At 40.6% G+C, this 17,562-nt stretch overlaps 1 protein-coding gene across 2 annotated transcripts; it reads right to left on the bottom strand.

Annotated features, from left to right (window-relative positions):
* Positions 1–431: 431 nt before the first annotated feature.
* Abraxas1 (abraxas 1, BRCA1 A complex subunit) lies at positions 432–16,632 on the bottom strand. 2 transcript variants are annotated; one of them, XR_003712214.1, is made up of 10 exons: positions 16,497–16,610; positions 14,154–14,244; positions 13,564–13,600; positions 9,827–9,893; positions 7,350–7,543; positions 5,109–5,228; positions 4,909–4,993; positions 2,210–2,321; positions 1,118–1,709; positions 432–692 (listed from the first exon to the last, which is right to left on the bottom strand). XR_003712214.1 is itself a non-coding variant. In XM_028773664.1 (9 exons), the coding sequence occupies exons 1-9, from the start codon at positions 16,581–16,583 to the stop codon at positions 1,282–1,284; spliced, it is 1,221 nt and encodes a 406-aa protein (XP_028629497.1). In that variant the 5' UTR covers positions 16,584–16,632; the 3' UTR covers positions 1,089–1,281. The 2 variants fall into 2 exon arrangements, 1 of the variants encoding a protein (XP_028629497.1); XM_028773664.1 differs by lacking the exon at positions 432–692 and having other exon boundaries at positions 1,089–1,709; positions 16,497–16,632.
* Positions 16,633–17,562: the final 930 nt, after the last annotated feature.

Below are 17,562 nucleotides of genomic sequence, written 5' to 3'. Positions count from 1 at the left end.
CCACTGACTGAACATGAAGGTACCATGTGTACACTTCATAAAATAGGTGAAAAGACAAATACATCTACAAGGACAGTTTCCGAGATTCCCTGAGCTCAAGTAGTCATCTTGCCCGAACGAACCTGTTGAATAGGAACTGCATATAGATGCTACCAGTAAGTCCACTTCAACATGCTGCCGTCTTTAAGTGAGAGTTCTTCTTTTATGTTTCTCTGTGTGTGTGCATGTGCATGTGTGTATGTGTGAGTGTGCACATGTGCGTGTGTATATGTCTGTGTGCTCTGAAGGAGGGCACTGGATCTCCTAGAGTTGCCCGACGTTGAGTGCTGTGAACCAGACTCCAGTCCTCTGGAAGTGCTTCAAGGACTCTTAACTCCTGAGCTCTATCTTCAGTAAGAATCTTAAAAACTTAAATAAAAATAAGATTTACAAACTTTAAAATTTTTACTACATTTATTTATGGGGGTTTCATGTATATACCATGGTCAGTATATGTGTGGAAGTCAGAAGAGCCTGTGGGAGTGGGTTCTTTCCTTCACTGTGGGACTCTCAGAAATCCAACTCAGGTTATCAGTCTTGATAGCAGATGCCCGTGCCAGCTGAACCAAGTCTGAGGCCAAGGTTTACAAACATCTGTGCTGCTTTCCATGTTGTGGATAAGGCTAGCTTCTCTTCCCAACTTGAAGAATGTTCTAATTGAAAAGAATGTATCTGTGTAAGTTGTTCCCTCAACGATTTGGGGAGGGGGAGCTTAAAGGTTTGTGGCTTTGAAATAAAATCATCTTAGCTGGCTGGGCATGGTGGCATACACCTTTAATCTCAGTACTCAGAGGCAGGTGGATATTTGTGAGGTTTACAACAGCCAGAGCTACACAGAGAGACCCTGTCCCACCCCCCCCCAATCCACAAAAAACAAACCCCAAACCAAGAAACCAAAACCAAACAAACAGATTTAGACTATAGTTCAGTGGTAGAGGAGTTGTTTACCATTCACAATTCCCACACCACAAGTTTATATAGGTAATTATAGCTATACATATATATGTATATATTTACATAACATTTATAACATGAGATATAAATAAGAATTAAGATACTTTATAAAATATTAACTTACCTATGTATTATAAGCAGTTGAACTATAAAAATATCCATGTATTATAAACAGCTGAATAGAGGAAAAACATGAACTTTTCTATGTATTACTCCAGGAGGCAAAGAGTAAAAATAAAACAAGTGCCCTAAACCTCAGTCTAGTAAAAAAATGTCATCTAAAAAGAATCAAAATGTAGGAGAGCGAGGATAGTCAGCATCATCTTCCGGGCTCCCCATCTCTGTGTCTATATCTAGGCTGCTTGAGGAAGCTTTGTCTTGGTGACTTCTGCGGGGTGCTGTCACGGGTCTGCTTTCTGTCTCTAGCAGCCGTGGTTTCTTCACAGAGCACTGGTCTTGTGTGTCTAGGGCTTTCCGCTTACTCAGCGGGGCTGCAGGCGTTGGGCTGGCTTCAGGGCTGTACACGTACTCCACCATTAAGGTCAGCTTCTCCACTACATCAAGATGGTGGGTAATGTTACACCCACTGGGAGAAATATGTCTGTTTTTCAAAGAAATAACGCAAGAATGAAGAACTTCAGACTCTGGAAAAAATGTTCGTAAAGCTTGACAAAGAAGAATGTTCTCCTGGGGATTTTCTTGGACAATCTTCTCTCCTAAAGAAAGTAAGAAAGAGCTTAATTCGTGTTTGCTTCACAACTTTTTTTTTTTTTTTTCTGAGATAGGGTTTCTCTGTGTAGCCCTGGCTGTCCTGGAACTCACTCTATAGACCAGGATGGCCTCGAACTCAGAAATTTGCCTGCCTCTGCCTCCCAAGTGCTGGGATTAAAGGCGTGCGCCAACACCGCCCGGCTGCTTCACAACTTTTTATAATTAGCTGTGTCAGTATAAACAACTCCAACAGATAGATTATTCAGAATAAGAATGACATAATCCCAAATCTCTGTTTATGTGCCATACTATTGTATGAGAAAGTCAGTTGTTTGCTTTTTATCAAACACAGCCCAGCCACTACAATGCCCTGTTCCAGGAAGACTGAAGAGCGCAGTGGGGTCACCACTCATAATCCCAGTACATCAGGTCATCAGTTAGAGCAGCCAGCTGGTCCACTGAGCCCGAGCAGAGGGAAGGCAGTCTGTGTGCATCTGTTGCTTACCTGCTCCTTTAGCCTGTGCTTGCTGTTTTTTTCTAACTTCTTTTAATCGGTTTACATCCATCAATAGTTTCTCTACTTCTCGTTCACTCTGTTCAACTTTTTGGCATATACTCTACAAAATACAATAAGGGGACGGATAAAAAAAGTTCCAAGTTTGTACTAATGGGGATCTAGGCTCACAATATAAAATTCTCAGTAGTACAGAATGTAAAATACCATTTATTTTTCATGTAAACCTTATTTTTATTTGGAATTTTTTTGGAGGACTTTAATAACAAGTTTATGTTGTTTTGTACATAATGATATACTTTTTGGATGTGTTAACTTTCCATTGATTTTTGAACTTATATACCAGATATTTTGTTGATTATAGAAATAAGATAAAATTCATTTTGAAATAAAATATATACATTGGGCTGAGGCTAGAGCTCAGAGATAGGGCACTTACCTAGCATGTGTGAGGCCTAGGTTCAAGTCCCAACAAGTACACCCCCAAACAAGACTGAGATTTAGGATGTAGAGGCAGGATTAGCAGTTAAAGGTTGTCCTTATCTATATTGGAGTTCAAGGCCAACCTGGGCTACAGAAGAGCCTGTGTCATAACACCAGGAAACAAAATGAAACCAAAAAACTAAAGTAAGATAAAAAGTGACTATGTTTTAGAGAAATCATGGAAGATTATAATTCCTATATAAAACAAAAAGCTATATTTGAAAAGTAAACTGATGCTGTGTGTCTCAGTTTTAGAAGAATGAGTAATTCCATTTTGGAAATATACCTTATAAAGGTTTATACAGAATAATGATGTCTAAATCAAGCATCATTAATTTCAAACTATATGTCAGAATTTAAGTATACCAGTTGTAGTGGATCCTTTCTAGGGTATTTGCCCAGAACCATTCAGATAATCAAATGCAGAATCCGTGTCCATGTCCACTAAAGAGATCAGAGAGGCTAAAGATTTGGGGAACGCAGTGAATGTGAGTATGCTGAGCACAGCTCTGTGTTACTTTAAAGTTTCTGCTGCATTTATTCATCAAATAAAATGCTCTGTGGGCTAGAGATGGCTCAGCAGTTAACAGGACTGAGTTAGGTTTCCAGCACTCACACAGCAGCTTGTAACTGTGTGTATTTCTAGATCCATGGGAACAAATGCCTCTTCTGGCGTACACAAAGACATGAAGGCAAAAACATATACACATCAAAAAAAAATCTTTAAAACTAGTATAATAATAATATAATATATAGTATGTAATGTTAGTAGTATACAAAAATGTATTAACCTTTCTTTTCTTACTAACAAGTATGGTTGCCATGAAAATAGACTTTTCAGATATCCAACTGAGGGTACTGACTGATGTTCCCAGTTTGGATTCATGATTTTTCAATTTACTAAAGAAAACCTTGTGTATCCCAGGCTAGCCTCCCATTTACTGTGTAGCCAAGGATGAGCTTGATCTTGTGATCTTCCTGCCTTCACCTCCCCAGTTGCAGACACAGGTGTCCAGCACACTATTTTGTGCTTGGGAGCAGAGCTCTGTGAATGCTAGGCAAGCACTGCATCAGCTGAGCTGCACGCCCAGTCCACCCCACGCAGCTCCCCAGGGCTGCTCCTAGCAGTGACTGAGCAGTGAGGACATTAGTACATGCCTCTGGGGCACTCTGTTCAATTAAGGATTTAACTTTTTCCCCTTCCCTTAAGAAAGCATCTCAGGGGCTGGTGAGAAGGCTCAATGGTCAAGAGCACTGGCTGCTCTTCCAGATGTCTGGAGTTCAATTCCCAACAACCACATGGTGGCTTATTACTATCAATAAAAGAGCTCTAATGCACAAATCATAAATGAATAAATAAAAAGACAGGAAGGGTCTCAGTCAGGCAGAGTGGTGCACTTCTGTAATTGCTGTGCTTAGGTGAGAGCAGGGTTATGAGTCGAGGTTATGCTCAGCTGAGCTTTCTTAGATGGGCACAACTCTCCATCTTCCGGTCAGATCCCACTCCAGTCCTCTATCCCGCCCCCATTATTTCCTGGCCCATTAGCTGTCTGCAGTTAGGATTCATGTTCTCTACAGTGAGCTACACTGAAACAGTAAGGCAGACTATAATGCTGTAGTGATGCTTGTGCTTCTAAATATCTGCTTCCCCCTTCATCTTACAAAGACTGAGACGGCCTGGTGGCAGATGCCTTTAATCCCAGCATTTGAGAGGCAGGGGACAGGAGAATCTGAATCTCTATAGCTCCAAAGTCAGCCCAGCCTACACATCAAGTTCCAGGACAGCCAGAGCTCCAGTGAGACCATTCTTTTAAAAAAAGAAGAAAGAGAAAATATAGCCACAAATAATAAGAACAAAATTAAACTTGTATAGATATCTACCAGAGATTGTAGTCTCTATTATGGCAGTCAAAGGAATACAATATATACCCAACAAAAGACTTACCTATTTTGTGTGCATTGGTGTTTTACCTGTCTTTCTGTTTGTGTGAGGGTATCAGATCCCCTGGAACTGGAATTACAGACAGTTGTGAACTGCCATGTAGGTGTTGGGAATTAAATCCAGATCCTCTGGAAGAGGAGCCAGTGCTCTTTACTCCTGAGCCATTTCTCCAGCCCACAAATGTCAATTGTTTCTATGAAACAATTCATAGCCAACTACTGATGTGAGCTCGGAAGTGGCCCCTCAGAGCTTCATGTTAGCTTACCTTTAACTCTTCTTGTATAGTAGCATACATTTCATTTATCTTATGTACTTCCTTTAATGATCCATCTTCGTTAAAAAATTGAGAACTGTAAGAAAATGATTTCCTTTAAGCAGACAAGTCTAAAAGGAAACACTGAGGTGACAATTTTCCAGTTATCTGAGGATTCGTTTAGCCTATATCATCTGTGAGTTAAGTCTTACCTGTGTGTCCTTACAGCTCTGCTAAAGACAGTGGACGTACAGGAAGCAGACTCTGTTTTATAACCCAGTTGATCAGACATTCCCAGATTGGTAACCACCAAAGGTACCCTATGAAAAAGCCTGATGAAAAAAAATGTTTAAAATAGAATTTAAAATAAAAGGACAGCATTTGCCATCAGAGCTGGCTACTTTTCTAACAGTATTAAAATACTCCCTCACCTCATTATTTAGCAAGATAGAATTTTCCCAGATGAGCCAAATTAAAGTAGCTAGTTCTTTTAATGTTTATTGCTTTATGTATATGGCTGTTTTGCTTGCATGTATGTAAAGTGTGTGTTTTGCCTGCGTGTATGTATGTCTGTGCATCGCTGGTGCCCTTGAAGGCCAAAAAGAGTGTCGCATCTCCCTGAAACTGGAGTTACAGCTGATTGTGAGCTGTCAGATGAGTGCTGGGACTTGAACCTGGGTCCTTTGGAAGAGCAGCCAATGCTCTTAACTGCTGACCCATCTCTGGCTCCTGAAGCAACTAGCTTTTAAAAGATGTCACCAGGAGGCAGAGGCAGGAAAAGTTTGAGGCTAACTTGTTCTACAGAGACAGTTCCAGGACAGCCAGAGCTGCACAGAAACCCTGTCTCAGAAACCAAAGTCAAGATGTACATAGCATAAAAGAGCTGTGTGAAGACTTTAATGGCTATTTCTCCTGCCATGTACATGTAAGTAAGGAAGTAAAGCTGCCCCGGAGGCTGGGGAATATGAGCTGTGAGCTGAAAGCCATGACAAGCAGCCCAGGTGAGACCTTGAGCTTTTATTATACTGTGTGATGTTTACAATGTTTTAGTGTCAGAGGACAATGTCACAAGTTGGTTCCTTTTCTTCCTAAGAAGGTTTTAGGAATGGGTCTCAAGTCTTTAGGCTTGTAGGACAAAGCTTTTTACCAGCTGAGCAATGTCACTTGTTTTTTTTTTTGTAGTCCAACCTAATTTCAAACTCTGTACAGCTGAGCATAACCACATAACCTGGACTCACAATCCTTCGCTTGCTCAAGCACAAGGATTATAGGAATGCACCACCATACTTACCTGAGAGCCTTAGGAAGGGAGTACAAAAGGAAAAGAAATTTTGCTGGAGATGAAGCTCAGCAGAGGGACTCTTGCCTGCCAGTGTGAACCCTACACTGTGTCCTCAGCCCACCACAAAGGCACAACAAGTTTAGCATCCCTGATCCAAAACCTTGAAATTTGAGATAGGGGTCTTATTATATAAGCTAAACTGACCTCAAACTCAAATCCTCCTACTTCCACTTCCTGGGATTGTAAGTGTGCACCACCATATACAGCTTAAAATGTGAAAACTTCTGAATACTGTTACACAAAAAAAAATCCTTGAAAGGCTAATACAGGAAGATTGTGCGTTCAAAGCCAGACAGGCCAATCTACTGATTCCTTATCCAGCTTTGTTTACATGGTGACACCATGTCTCAAGGAAACAGCAAAAACAAAGGGAATATTTCCCATCTGATCTTCATGTGCCAGGTCAGTACCAAAATACGTTCCAAGCTGTGTATGATAATCCATTATCTGTAATCCTAGCACTAGAGAGACTCAAGTGATAAGACCTCAAGTTCAAGGCCAGCCTAGGCTACACTGTCTCAAAAAAAGAAAAGTGCAATATTGTTAAAAAATTAACTTCAGGTTATATTCATAGGATATGTATGAACTTTTGTTTAGACTTGAGCCTGTCCCAACCCAAGATATTTCAGTGGGTATATAAAATATTCCAAAATCTGAATGAAGTATCTAGTTCTGTCTAGTCCTATGTGTTTGAGGTAAGTGATATTTCATCTTTAAGGTATTATGTTGAGATTTATCTTATCCTCCATAAGCAATAAAATTAACCTTAATTGGTAGTACTCTTTTAACTTAATTCTTATATTCAAGAATATAAATATACCCAAGGAAGCTGCTTGGACTTACTGTAGTAAGCCATCAAGACTTTGATGAATTTGTATCTACAGCAGTCCACACTCACATAAATACAGTAACACTTAGGTTCCAGGACACAAGACTCTAAGTCATCACTCCCCCTGGGCTCCATTTCCTTGCCTAGCCTATCATCTATCTGTAACACTAAGGTTTACTTTCCCATTATTATGACACCCAGTGCAACACTGTATGATGACACTTAGAGCTACAAAGCACTATAAAAATTCTACTTAGAATAGCCAGGCCAGCTAATACTTACCCCCCTTGAGGTTTATATAAGGCGTGTTCCAGGCAGTGCGTGGAGCAGCTTTCTGTTGTTATACTTGGTGTTAACAACAGAAAAACAAGCTCTGGGCTTGAAAGATGCGTCTGTAAGTTTCTGTGGAGCAACTGCTCTCTAAATGTCATTATCTGATCCGAGTGACGACGGAATTTATACCAACCCACCACAGTCTGAAGAGAATACAGGAAAAATTAATGGTCTTGAGGCAGTAGCTGCCAGTGGCTCCAGAACACTAGAGGCTAAGGCAACAGGACTGTGGTATAGCCCGGGGACACAACAAAACTAAACAAAAAAGTTTGCCAGTGTCTCTCTGTATAGACCAGGCTGGCCTCAAACTCAGAGATCCACCTGCCTCTACTTCCCAAGTGCTGGGATTAAGGCATCACCAGTAAGCTTGGCAAAACCTACCTGTCTTAAAATGGCTTTTCTAAGCGTTGGTAAAGCTTGGGTTATAATAAATCAAGAATATACTTAATTACAAAAACCTTTCAAATGATCTTAAAATCAATTTAAACAGTTTAACATTTAACAAATCAAGTGTTTACACAGGATATGAATGTTTTCAGGGAGTGACTCCCTACTATGTGAAATAATAGCATTGGTATTTCTAGGGATTGCAAGGCAACAAGTGTGGTTGTTGTTAAATCAGTATGAACTGGTATAGCTCAGTACTTATGTAGCATTCATGAAGACCTGGTCCAACATACTCATGGTTAACATTAATAAACTCTTAAACTGGAAAGTAATTCTCATTACTGAATAGTAATTAGAACAACAAAAATCCACCATATATTTATTTGTACACTAAAGCCAAGAAATTAGAAATGGCTCTTGTCCCTGTAATCTCAGCATTTGGAATTCAGAGAAGGATTACAAGCTCAAAGATGAAGTGGGCTACATGGTGAGGTTATTTCAAAAAACAAAACATATTCTTTTTGAAGGAAAATGTTCTCTAGATACACTTCCTAAATAATCAAATTAAGAGTAAATTACACTTACTCTGTGTTTGTGCAGTGTGCACATGGGGCGTGTATGTGTGTGTGCATGCGTGCACTCATGCACGTGCATGTGGAGATGAAGTGTGGTGGTCAGAAGACTCCTTGTGAGAGTCATTTGTCTCCCTCTATCCATCCTATTAGTCAGGGGATTAAACTCAGGCCATCTAGCTTCAAAGCCAGCACATTTTCCCCTAAGGCATCTTATTGGTTCCAAGTATAAGTTCAACCATTTTCTTTTAAGATACTTTTACATGTGTATGCATGTATTTATGCATGTATGAAGGTATGTATGAACACTTTATCCATGGGGAGGTCACAGGACAGCAAACAGGACTCAGTTCTCTCCCTCCACAGATTGAGCTCAGGCATCAGGCCTGTGCTTTAGTGCTAGAAAACTGCACCCAGATCCTTTATACAAGCACAGCAGGCGAGCACACAGCCACAGCCCTTTTCTTTCCTTTTTTTTTTTTTTTTTTGGCTTGCAGGTGTCAGGATCTCACTGGCTTGCCTAGCAGGCCTCAAAATTGAAATCCTGTTCTGTCTTGGCTTCCCACATATCTAGGACTACATGTATACACCCATTATCTGAAAGAACTTACATTATTAAATCTACTTACATTCTAAAATTGGACATGTGTTACCATCCCAAGTGACTAAAACTTTTCCTGAAATTTACTTTTATTCTCAGATACATAAAATTTTAAAGACAAAAATGCTCAAAAAAGCATTAGATTGGGGGTGGGATTCTGAATGTTCAATAACTTTTATCTGAACACAAAGTACATGGAAGGTTTAAATGTAATTGCTATATAGGAAAAGTCCATTTGTATAAAATAGTAACTGCAAAGCCAGGCTCTGTGACATACTTCTGGAGTCCCAGTTACTTAAATTCTGCAGTCTGAAACAATAAATAACAACAGCAACAACAATAATAAAATTCAGCTATGTGAAAGTAACAGAAATGGATTAACTCCTAGAATAAATCAGACTGGAAAAGGCTGTGGTTAAGCAGGAAGCCAGAGAAGTCAGTGTAATCATAGTGGTCAAAGGAACAGTAAGATATGTTTTCCATTTTACTTTCTGCCTGCTTGTATGTCTGTGTACTATGTGCATACATGTATCCACAGAGGACAGAAGAAAGCATTACATCCCCTTGGACTGGATTGACATCTGGTTGTGAGCTGCCACATGGGTGCTGGGAACCAAACCCAAGTCCTCTGGAAGAGCAGCCAGTGTTCTTAAGCACTAAGCATTCTCTGTTGCCCCAAAGATAGATACTTTTAATGAGAAGCTTTGCTTTCAGAGAAACACTGCCTGAGTTTCTGGGAAGAATAAGTCTTTTCTTATATGCTCTTGTGAATGTCATTAATACTGCTTCAGAGTTCTGTAAAAGTACTGGTTTTTTTTTAGGATCACAAAATAGCGCAAATAATACTAACAAAGAAAAGGTAATACCTTTTTGACATTTGAAAGAATTTTCTTCAGTGCGTGTTCATTTACTTCACCTGAAGAATTATAAAAGCTATAAAAATAAAAATTAAAGTTTTTAAGTAAGATAGAAATTTGAGTAATTTTATTAGCATTTTTAATTTTAGTTACTCCTAGCCCATACTATCCAAACCAAAATGTATATCTACTTGCTTATCATATGAACTCCAATAATAATAGAGAAAAATTAAAAATTAACATTTAAATAGTTAACATTAACATTATGTCCATAAGCAACAACAACAAAAAAAATAGAAAAACTTCTAGGTATGAGTTTGTCTATCACATTTCTAAACTAAATCAGGACAATATTCATTAAAATACAAGAATCAGACCATTCATATAGGCAGTTCACAACTCAGTTCACTTCCTGATAACTGATAACCTATGATAGAATATAGAATGAATAATGAATTCATTGCTAATTCCAAAAGCTGTATGGCCAGGGTATTTGGGGGGATTGGGAAGGGGAGGGTAAATTTGTTCTAAACCATTTGCTTGCAGCTTTGTTTTCTCTTCCTGTGAGAGACCCCAGGTAATAGTTCCTTCCCTGTGTGGGGCTAGTGCGTGCGTGCGTGCGTGCGTGCGTGCGTGCGTGTGTACTATTGTAATCAGGTGTGCACACACAGAAAAGCCACAGGGTGATGCTGTTTCCTTCATCAGTCGCTCACTACCTTATTGCTTGACCATGCCTCACCAAACTTGGAGCCAAACTGAGGTCTCCACTCCTGTGTGGCAGGGAGTTAACAGTGGAGCCACCTTCTCAGTCCTAGTTCTTCTCTTTAGCATTGAGGTGATAAAATTCCTTTTTATAAGCTGAAATACTAAACAAAACCCTGTAAGACTTTATAGGGTTTTTCCCCCGTTGACATCCTTAAATATATACTAGAAACATTTATTTACATGGAACTGACCAGCTATATCCTATTTGGTAACATGTTTAAGCTGAGCTTGGTGGTACAGGCCTATAAATCCAACTACTAAACAGGTTAAGGGAAGTGGATCTCAAGTCCAAGGCCTGCCTAGGCTACATGAGTGAGTTTAAGGCCAGCCAATAACTTATTATGACAATATTTCAAACAAAATACCTGGGATGACTCTACTTACCTAGCATAAGTAAAGCCCTTGGTTCAATCTCAGTACCACAAGAAAAAAAATCCCCATTAAAAATGTTTTAATGGGCTGAGGGGTAGCTGGGTTTGTTGAAAGACATCTGGTATGACATTTGTGATTGAAATCTTGACAGCTCCAGAAACCAATGCCCAGTTCCTGGGTTCAATCCCCAGAGGAGAAGGGAACAGAGAGGAGGAAGAGAAAGGAGATAAAATAATAATATGTGGTGGCACATGCTTATAATCTAGCACCTGAAAGGCTGAGGCAGAAGAATCTGGAGGTTTAGGACAGCCTGGGCTACAATCAAGAGCCCTGTTGTCTCCTCATTCCCCAAAAGGATATGCTGTAAAGATTCATACTTAAAGGCCAGGCATGGTGGCACAAGCCTTTAATTCCAGCACTCAGGGGGCAGAAGCAGATGGATCTTTGTGAGTTCGAGGACAGCCTGGGCAAAAAGGCAAGTCCCAGGACAGCCAGGGATACATAGAGAAACCCTGTCTTGAAAAAACAAAACCCACCAGGCAGTGGTGGCACGCCTTTAATCCCAGCACTTGGGAGGCAGAGGCAGGTGGATTTCTGAGTTCGAGGCCAGCCTGGTCTACAGAGTGAGTTCCAGGACAGCCAGGGCTACACAGAGAAACCCTGTCTCGAAAAAACAAAAAAAAAAAAGAAAAACCAAAACCAAAACCAAAAAAACCCCAATACAAAAGAACTCATACTTAAGTGTTAATTTTTAAGTTACTAAGTTTTAGGTTCCAATGACCTGTTTTTAAGGAACTTGTAGACTTCTGAGATGAGCCAATCAGTGTACTCAATTGAAGTCTGAGAAGCAATATAGTTGGTGTAGAGCTGGCACAACCTATCTGTAAACTGCCAGCTGAACCATGCCAAGCTTCTCCACCCATCTCGGCTTCCTACCGTAAATCCCTTCTCTTACTCCCCCATGACATCTTTAGATGAAGGGCTGTATAACAACTGCTCACAGGGTTCTATGTTCACAATCCTAGTAGGGCTGTCAAAGAAAGCCATATTAATATGTATCTAGCTTTGACTTTAAGAGATATCATCAGCCGGGCAGTGGTAGCTCATGCCTTTAATCTCAGCACTTGGGAGGTGTAGGCAGGCGGATTTCTGAGTTCAAGGCCAGCCTGGTCTACAGAGTAAGTTCCAGGACAGCCAGGGCTACACAGAGAAACCCTGTCTCGAACCCCCCCCCCCAAAAAAAAAGGAGAGATGTCATCAGAAGACTTCGTTTTACATATACTCACGTAAGTTATTTGTAAGGGGGACATACCAACATGATGGGTTGTTAGAAATCCCAGAGGCCGGGCTGGGACTTGGCAGGAACTTGCTCAGCATACACGCCCAGGTTGCATTCCCACCCCCACCCCATTTCTTCTAGTTTGCCTTACCATTAAGTCAGTGGTTCTCAACTTTCCTAATGCTGTGACCCATTAATACATACAGTTCATGTTGTGGTGACCCACAACCATAAAATTATTTTCATTGCTATTTCACAGCCGTAATTTTGCCACTGTTATGAATCATAATATAAATATCTCTATTATCCAGTGGTCTTAGGTGACCCCTGTAAAAGGATTATTCAACACCCCAAGGGGGCCACTACTCACAGGTTGAGAATCACTACACTAAACAGTTCTGTGGTTTCCACTAAATCATGAACTTCAGCTTAGTATTCTGGTTCTAACTGAAGAGGAAGTGTACAGTAGCTTTATGAATGAAAGGTGTTTCCAGATAGCTCTCATGTCCTCTTTACCTTCAGAACTGACAAGGCCCAGACATTAGTGGATCAGGTGGTTTCTGTGGCTCAGACACTACTAAATTAGCCTGATTCTTAATGTAGTTGCCCAGAAACACAGGTTCACTTTTTATTGTCTCTTTGCTGGTCCAGAAGGCCCTTCAAGAAGTCCTTTTTAGGAGGTTCCACTAAGAAGTCATTCCTCACCCAGTGAACAGATCTGTATGTCCAGTGTGTATTAATGGATGATAAGAAGGCTGACTCTTCCTGCTCTATCAGTTTAAGAACACACCAGGCTGTCTTGTCGTGCCCTCTTTCCCCACAGATCCTTCTTTACCCTGTATGCCTTTGTAACTCATACCATCTTAGACATGTATACAAAGTGTATAAACGTACAACAGTGATTATTTTTCTTGAGTGGCTGATATAAATCATAAAGCAGCCTTTAAAATGACACCATACTATGGTTATATCTGTTTGCTTGCTGACTGCTAGTGACATTAGAGTACATGTCGGTCCTTAGTTTATAATATGCAACAAGAGGATTGTGTATGAGAAGAAAAAGCAATTCTCAAAGAAAACTGTTTTTTCAGAGGCAGTGGAGGCAGCTAAAGGTAATACAACTAATGAAGAATTACAGACGCAGTTGACATGGACTAGTATACCTTGGATACTGAAAAAACAAAACAAAACAAAACAAAAAACCAAACATCCATGTAACCAAGATACTAAGTTACCATGTCTGGTTACTAAGAAACCGTTAGTTTTTAAAATTATTCAACTTGCAAACAATTTTCATAACAGATAATTTACTTGTTTTACTGTTACTTACCTAAAAAGCCGGTAGCATGGAATGTATTTCTGAATGTCTAGGAGAAAAAGGATTTCTAGTTATGAGTGTATTAATCGCTTGCCCAACACACTGAGGAACGTTTTGCCTCAGGTTAGGAGCTTCACTATGCAGTACTCATTCCCTCTTTGGACACACCCCTAAGACAGCCCACTCTTACTCAGAAATCAAGTGACCCCCCCCAGATGTGCAGGGCTAAAAGTCCATCCAACCTGGAGTCCCACCTGGAACTACAAGTGTTACACTCCCTAGACAAGGGCGAGTGTCCAGAGCTGAATCTGATCCTCCTGCCTCCACTTTTTAAGTGTGGGGGTTACAAGTGTGTACCACTGCACCCACGCTTTTGTTTTTTGGGCTTTTTTTCTTTTTCTTTTCTTTCTTTTTCCTTTTTTTTCAGTGCTTTTAAAAACATTAAGGTATATATTTTAACAGTTTAAATACACACACACACAAACACAGGAGTCTAGACACGTGTATATTCCTCACAACTAAAATGAAAAGTAAAAGTAACAACATTTATGTTTACACTCAGCATACAAACTACCAAAACCACCCAGAACTAAGTGACTCACCGATTGTATAAACGACTTTAACGTTGTCCATCTGTGAATCAGTAATGCTATTCTTGGCTTCACCTTTCATTTCACCAAGGAGAAAACCTTCCTATGAGAGTAAACATGAGAAGCAGTATATAAAAACACACTGAATAGGACCAATGTTCTGTCTCCTCATATTTTCTCGGCATTTCACAATATGCAGTGTGTTACAGGTAGTGGGCACATGAGTAACTGGGAAAGGCTGGGAGGGAGACAGAGTGGCACTGACTTTAAAGGGCTGAGGGTAGTAATTTGGGAAGGCAGAGAGTGCAGTACCCCCAAATCAAAAGCATAAAAGCTTAAAATCTGTTTAAGAGCCCAGCAGAGCAGTTTGTCTTCAAGCACAAGGCTCCTGTGGGCAGTTGTAAAGAGAGGCTAAACCACAACGAGGTATTCCAAAGTCTGGATTTTACACATATTTCTGGGCATCAGTGGAAGTTTCTTAGCTATGGAATGCCAAAGTGATCAATGTTTTCAGATTTAAATCTGTCTAAAAAATATGAAAAAATAAAGATTGGTAATTCAATTACAGCATCTGCTCCCCAAGGGGTCTACTGTGTACCTGTTTTCTTTTAAAATAAGGGCAGGTTTTTGTTTTTTGTTTTTGTTTTCCTTTCAGTGACTCAGTTATTTCTTTAAGTGCATTTAAAGATCAAGTGAACTCTTCTAGTCATTAAAATTAGTTTATAATGTCCTTCCTCCATTCATCAAAATAATCAAACAAACAAACAAAAAACACAGAGGAATGTCCCAGTCTTTTAACAGAATCAAGTGAGTAAAAATCTGTAATTGCAGATGTTCTTGATTTTGATACTCCCAATGTTAAAAACTAGGAAAAGTACCAGTCAATTCTAGGTACAATTATTCAGAAACCAACTCTAAAAATTTTAGGTGAGCTGGAGAGATGATTCAGTCATTAAGAGCAGTGGCTGCTCTTGAAAAAGAACAGGGTCAGTTCTCAGTGCCCACATCTGTATCTTCCATTAAGTTCCAGGGGATGTGATGCCCTCTTCTGGCCTACATGGACACTGCCCATCTGTGATCCACAGTTGTTCAGTAGGTAACAGACACACACAAAAAAATAAATGAATCTGGGCTGGAGAGATGGCTCAGCGGTTAAGGGCACTGACTGCTCTTCCAGAGGTCCTGAGTGTAATTCCCAGCAGCCACATGGTGGCTCACAACCATCTATAATGGGATCCGATGCCCTCTTCTGGTGTCTAAAGACAAAGACAGTGTACTCATATACATAAAATAAATCTTTTAAAAAAATGTAAAAAAAATTAAATAAATGAATCTCCAAACAAAAAACTATAGTTAAAATATCTGAGAAACTAGAGTCTAACACCAAGATGTAGTTTACAAGGGCTAATCCTATAAACTACAGATTTAGGGCAGTTTACTTACGATCACACTAAACATCTAAAATAAGTCCCACATATGTATTTTTTTAAAATATGAAGTGTTTCAATTTGTATATCATTCTCCTGTAGAGCCATGCTAATTTCAGTATAAGTCATTATTTTGTGCTACCCGGGTGAGCTCAACGCACAAAGATGTCATTTGTTTCTTCTTGGTATTTTGATGTAATGTACATCAAATTATTGTACACTCCTTATCATTGGACTGTGCTGAGAAGCATCTTTAGGCAACGCAGATCTGACACTCAAAGCAAAGGACCCAACACTTCACATAAGTTACTCCACACTGTTCAGTATGGTACTCTCTGCACTATAGTAGTGCAGTCCCAAAACTCATTTTACATGTTTCTCGTTTCTTTTTATGTTACTAAGAACTTATCATAAGATGCTACTGCCAGCTCTCAAAGTTTTACAGTAAGTTTTTAATCTCCTAAGTTTTAAAAAACAGGCTTAAAATTTGTCTTCAATGTCACTCAATGGCTTCGAAAGTAGGCAAAGGCTTAAAAATGCATTTACACATCTGATCCTGGACAAACTGCGTTTGTAACGGAAAGTAGAACAGAAGGAGCCGGATCTTACAACCTCATGCCAGGCTTGCCCTAGAACTGGCCAAACCCTGCGACTGGCCGCGGTGTAGCTCGCCCTGCCCGTACTCCCGATTCTAGGGGCGCACGCGCGCTGCGGGTAGGAAACGGCGCCGGAATCCTTCGCACAGCAGGGTAATGGGGCAAGAAAGCTGCCTGACTTTTCTCGCCGAGCCGGAGGCCCCGGGAACTTTCCTCCACGCCCAAGCGTGAGCACATAAAAAGGGCCCGGATGAGAGCCGGGGAGGGCGCCCTGATCCGCGAACCCGCGGGGCGGACAGGGACGGCGGGGTCGGCAGCCGCGCCCGGCTCACCGTGTCTGAGTCTGTGTTGAGATGATGAAAGGTGAGCGCGCCGAGCACGAAGCCAGACAGCACCCCCAACGTGCTCTCGCCCTCCATACTGCCGCCTCAGTCGCTACCGCCACAGCCACTCCCGCGGTGCTTGACGGGAGGCTGGGTCATGGGGCGGGGACTAAGGGGCGGGGTTTGCGCCTGCGCACCGGGAGGCGCGTGTTGGAGGGAGCGCGGACGCCCTCAACCCCAGGAGGTTTCTTCTTTCATCAATTTGGCTGAGACACCTCCTGCAGTATGCATGGAAAAACTCTGTTTATGGTTAGTTTAAAGGTACTAATGGTTATAAAAATAAGAATCGCCTAGCAATATTTTAATACCACGGATATGTCTCGTTTGAGTTTTCTAACTGTATTCCACTGCCCTTCATCTATTGGAACTTACAGACGACCAATAGTCAGTGGTGGTTGGTGGAGATTATCTTCTCTAGAGTATTCCAGTCCTGTTGCGTTATTCTGTCTCTGTGTATTTGATTCTTTGGTTTGTTTGCTTGCAATTAGAAAATTATGAACTGAGTCAAGTTTAATGGCTACATGTGTTTATAACATTGTGAGAGTTTAATGATGAGCACGATCCTATTGTGCTGGATCATTTGATATGAGCAAAGTAAGTGGGAAGGTGAGGGATCGACATGTATTTCACACGTGTGCACATACACAATTTAAAAAACCGATAGTTTTAAAATAACTGAACGTTGGCAAAGGGCCTGCTCCTGAACGGAGGTAGGATTGCATGTCTGGGTTTTGTTGTGCAAAGCCAGGATTGACATGTCAGAGGCAACAAGGAGGAGGCACACCTCCACTCTGTGGCCACTAATAGCTTGTAGAGTTCTCTTCTCCCTAGAGAATTTCAGAACAACAGTGTGAAACAGAGGAAGAGTTTGTTAAAAGACATTGTAAACATAGATTTTAAGCGTAGGGGTTAAAAGAGATGTTCAGGGAAAGAATAAACATATCTAAGCAAAGGTGTGAACTTTTTACAGGAGAGCTGTACCTACATCGAGTATATATTTAATATACATTTCTGT

Source organism: Grammomys surdaster, unplaced genomic scaffold (genome assembly GCF_004785775.1).
Source record: "Grammomys surdaster isolate TR1022 unplaced genomic scaffold, NIH_TR_1.0 233, whole genome shotgun sequence".
NCBI classification, from domain to species: domain Eukaryota; kingdom Metazoa; phylum Chordata; class Mammalia; order Rodentia; family Muridae; genus Grammomys; species Grammomys surdaster.
This window is presented reverse-complemented; position numbering and strand designations above follow the sequence as displayed.

Coding starts and splice junctions, on each gene's coding strand:
- Abraxas1 (XM_028773664.1), bottom strand. CDS start 16,583: ATGGAGGGCGAGAGCACGTTGGGGGTGCTGTCTGGCTTCGTGCTCGGC. Junction 9,894..13,563: donor CCATGCTACCGGCTTTTTAG/GTAAGTAACAGT, acceptor TTATTTTTATAG/CTTTTATAATTCTTCAGGTG. Junction 5,229..7,349: donor TTATATAAACCTCAAGGGGG/GTAAGTATTAGC, acceptor TTTTTTCATCAG/GCTTTTTCATAGGGTACCTT.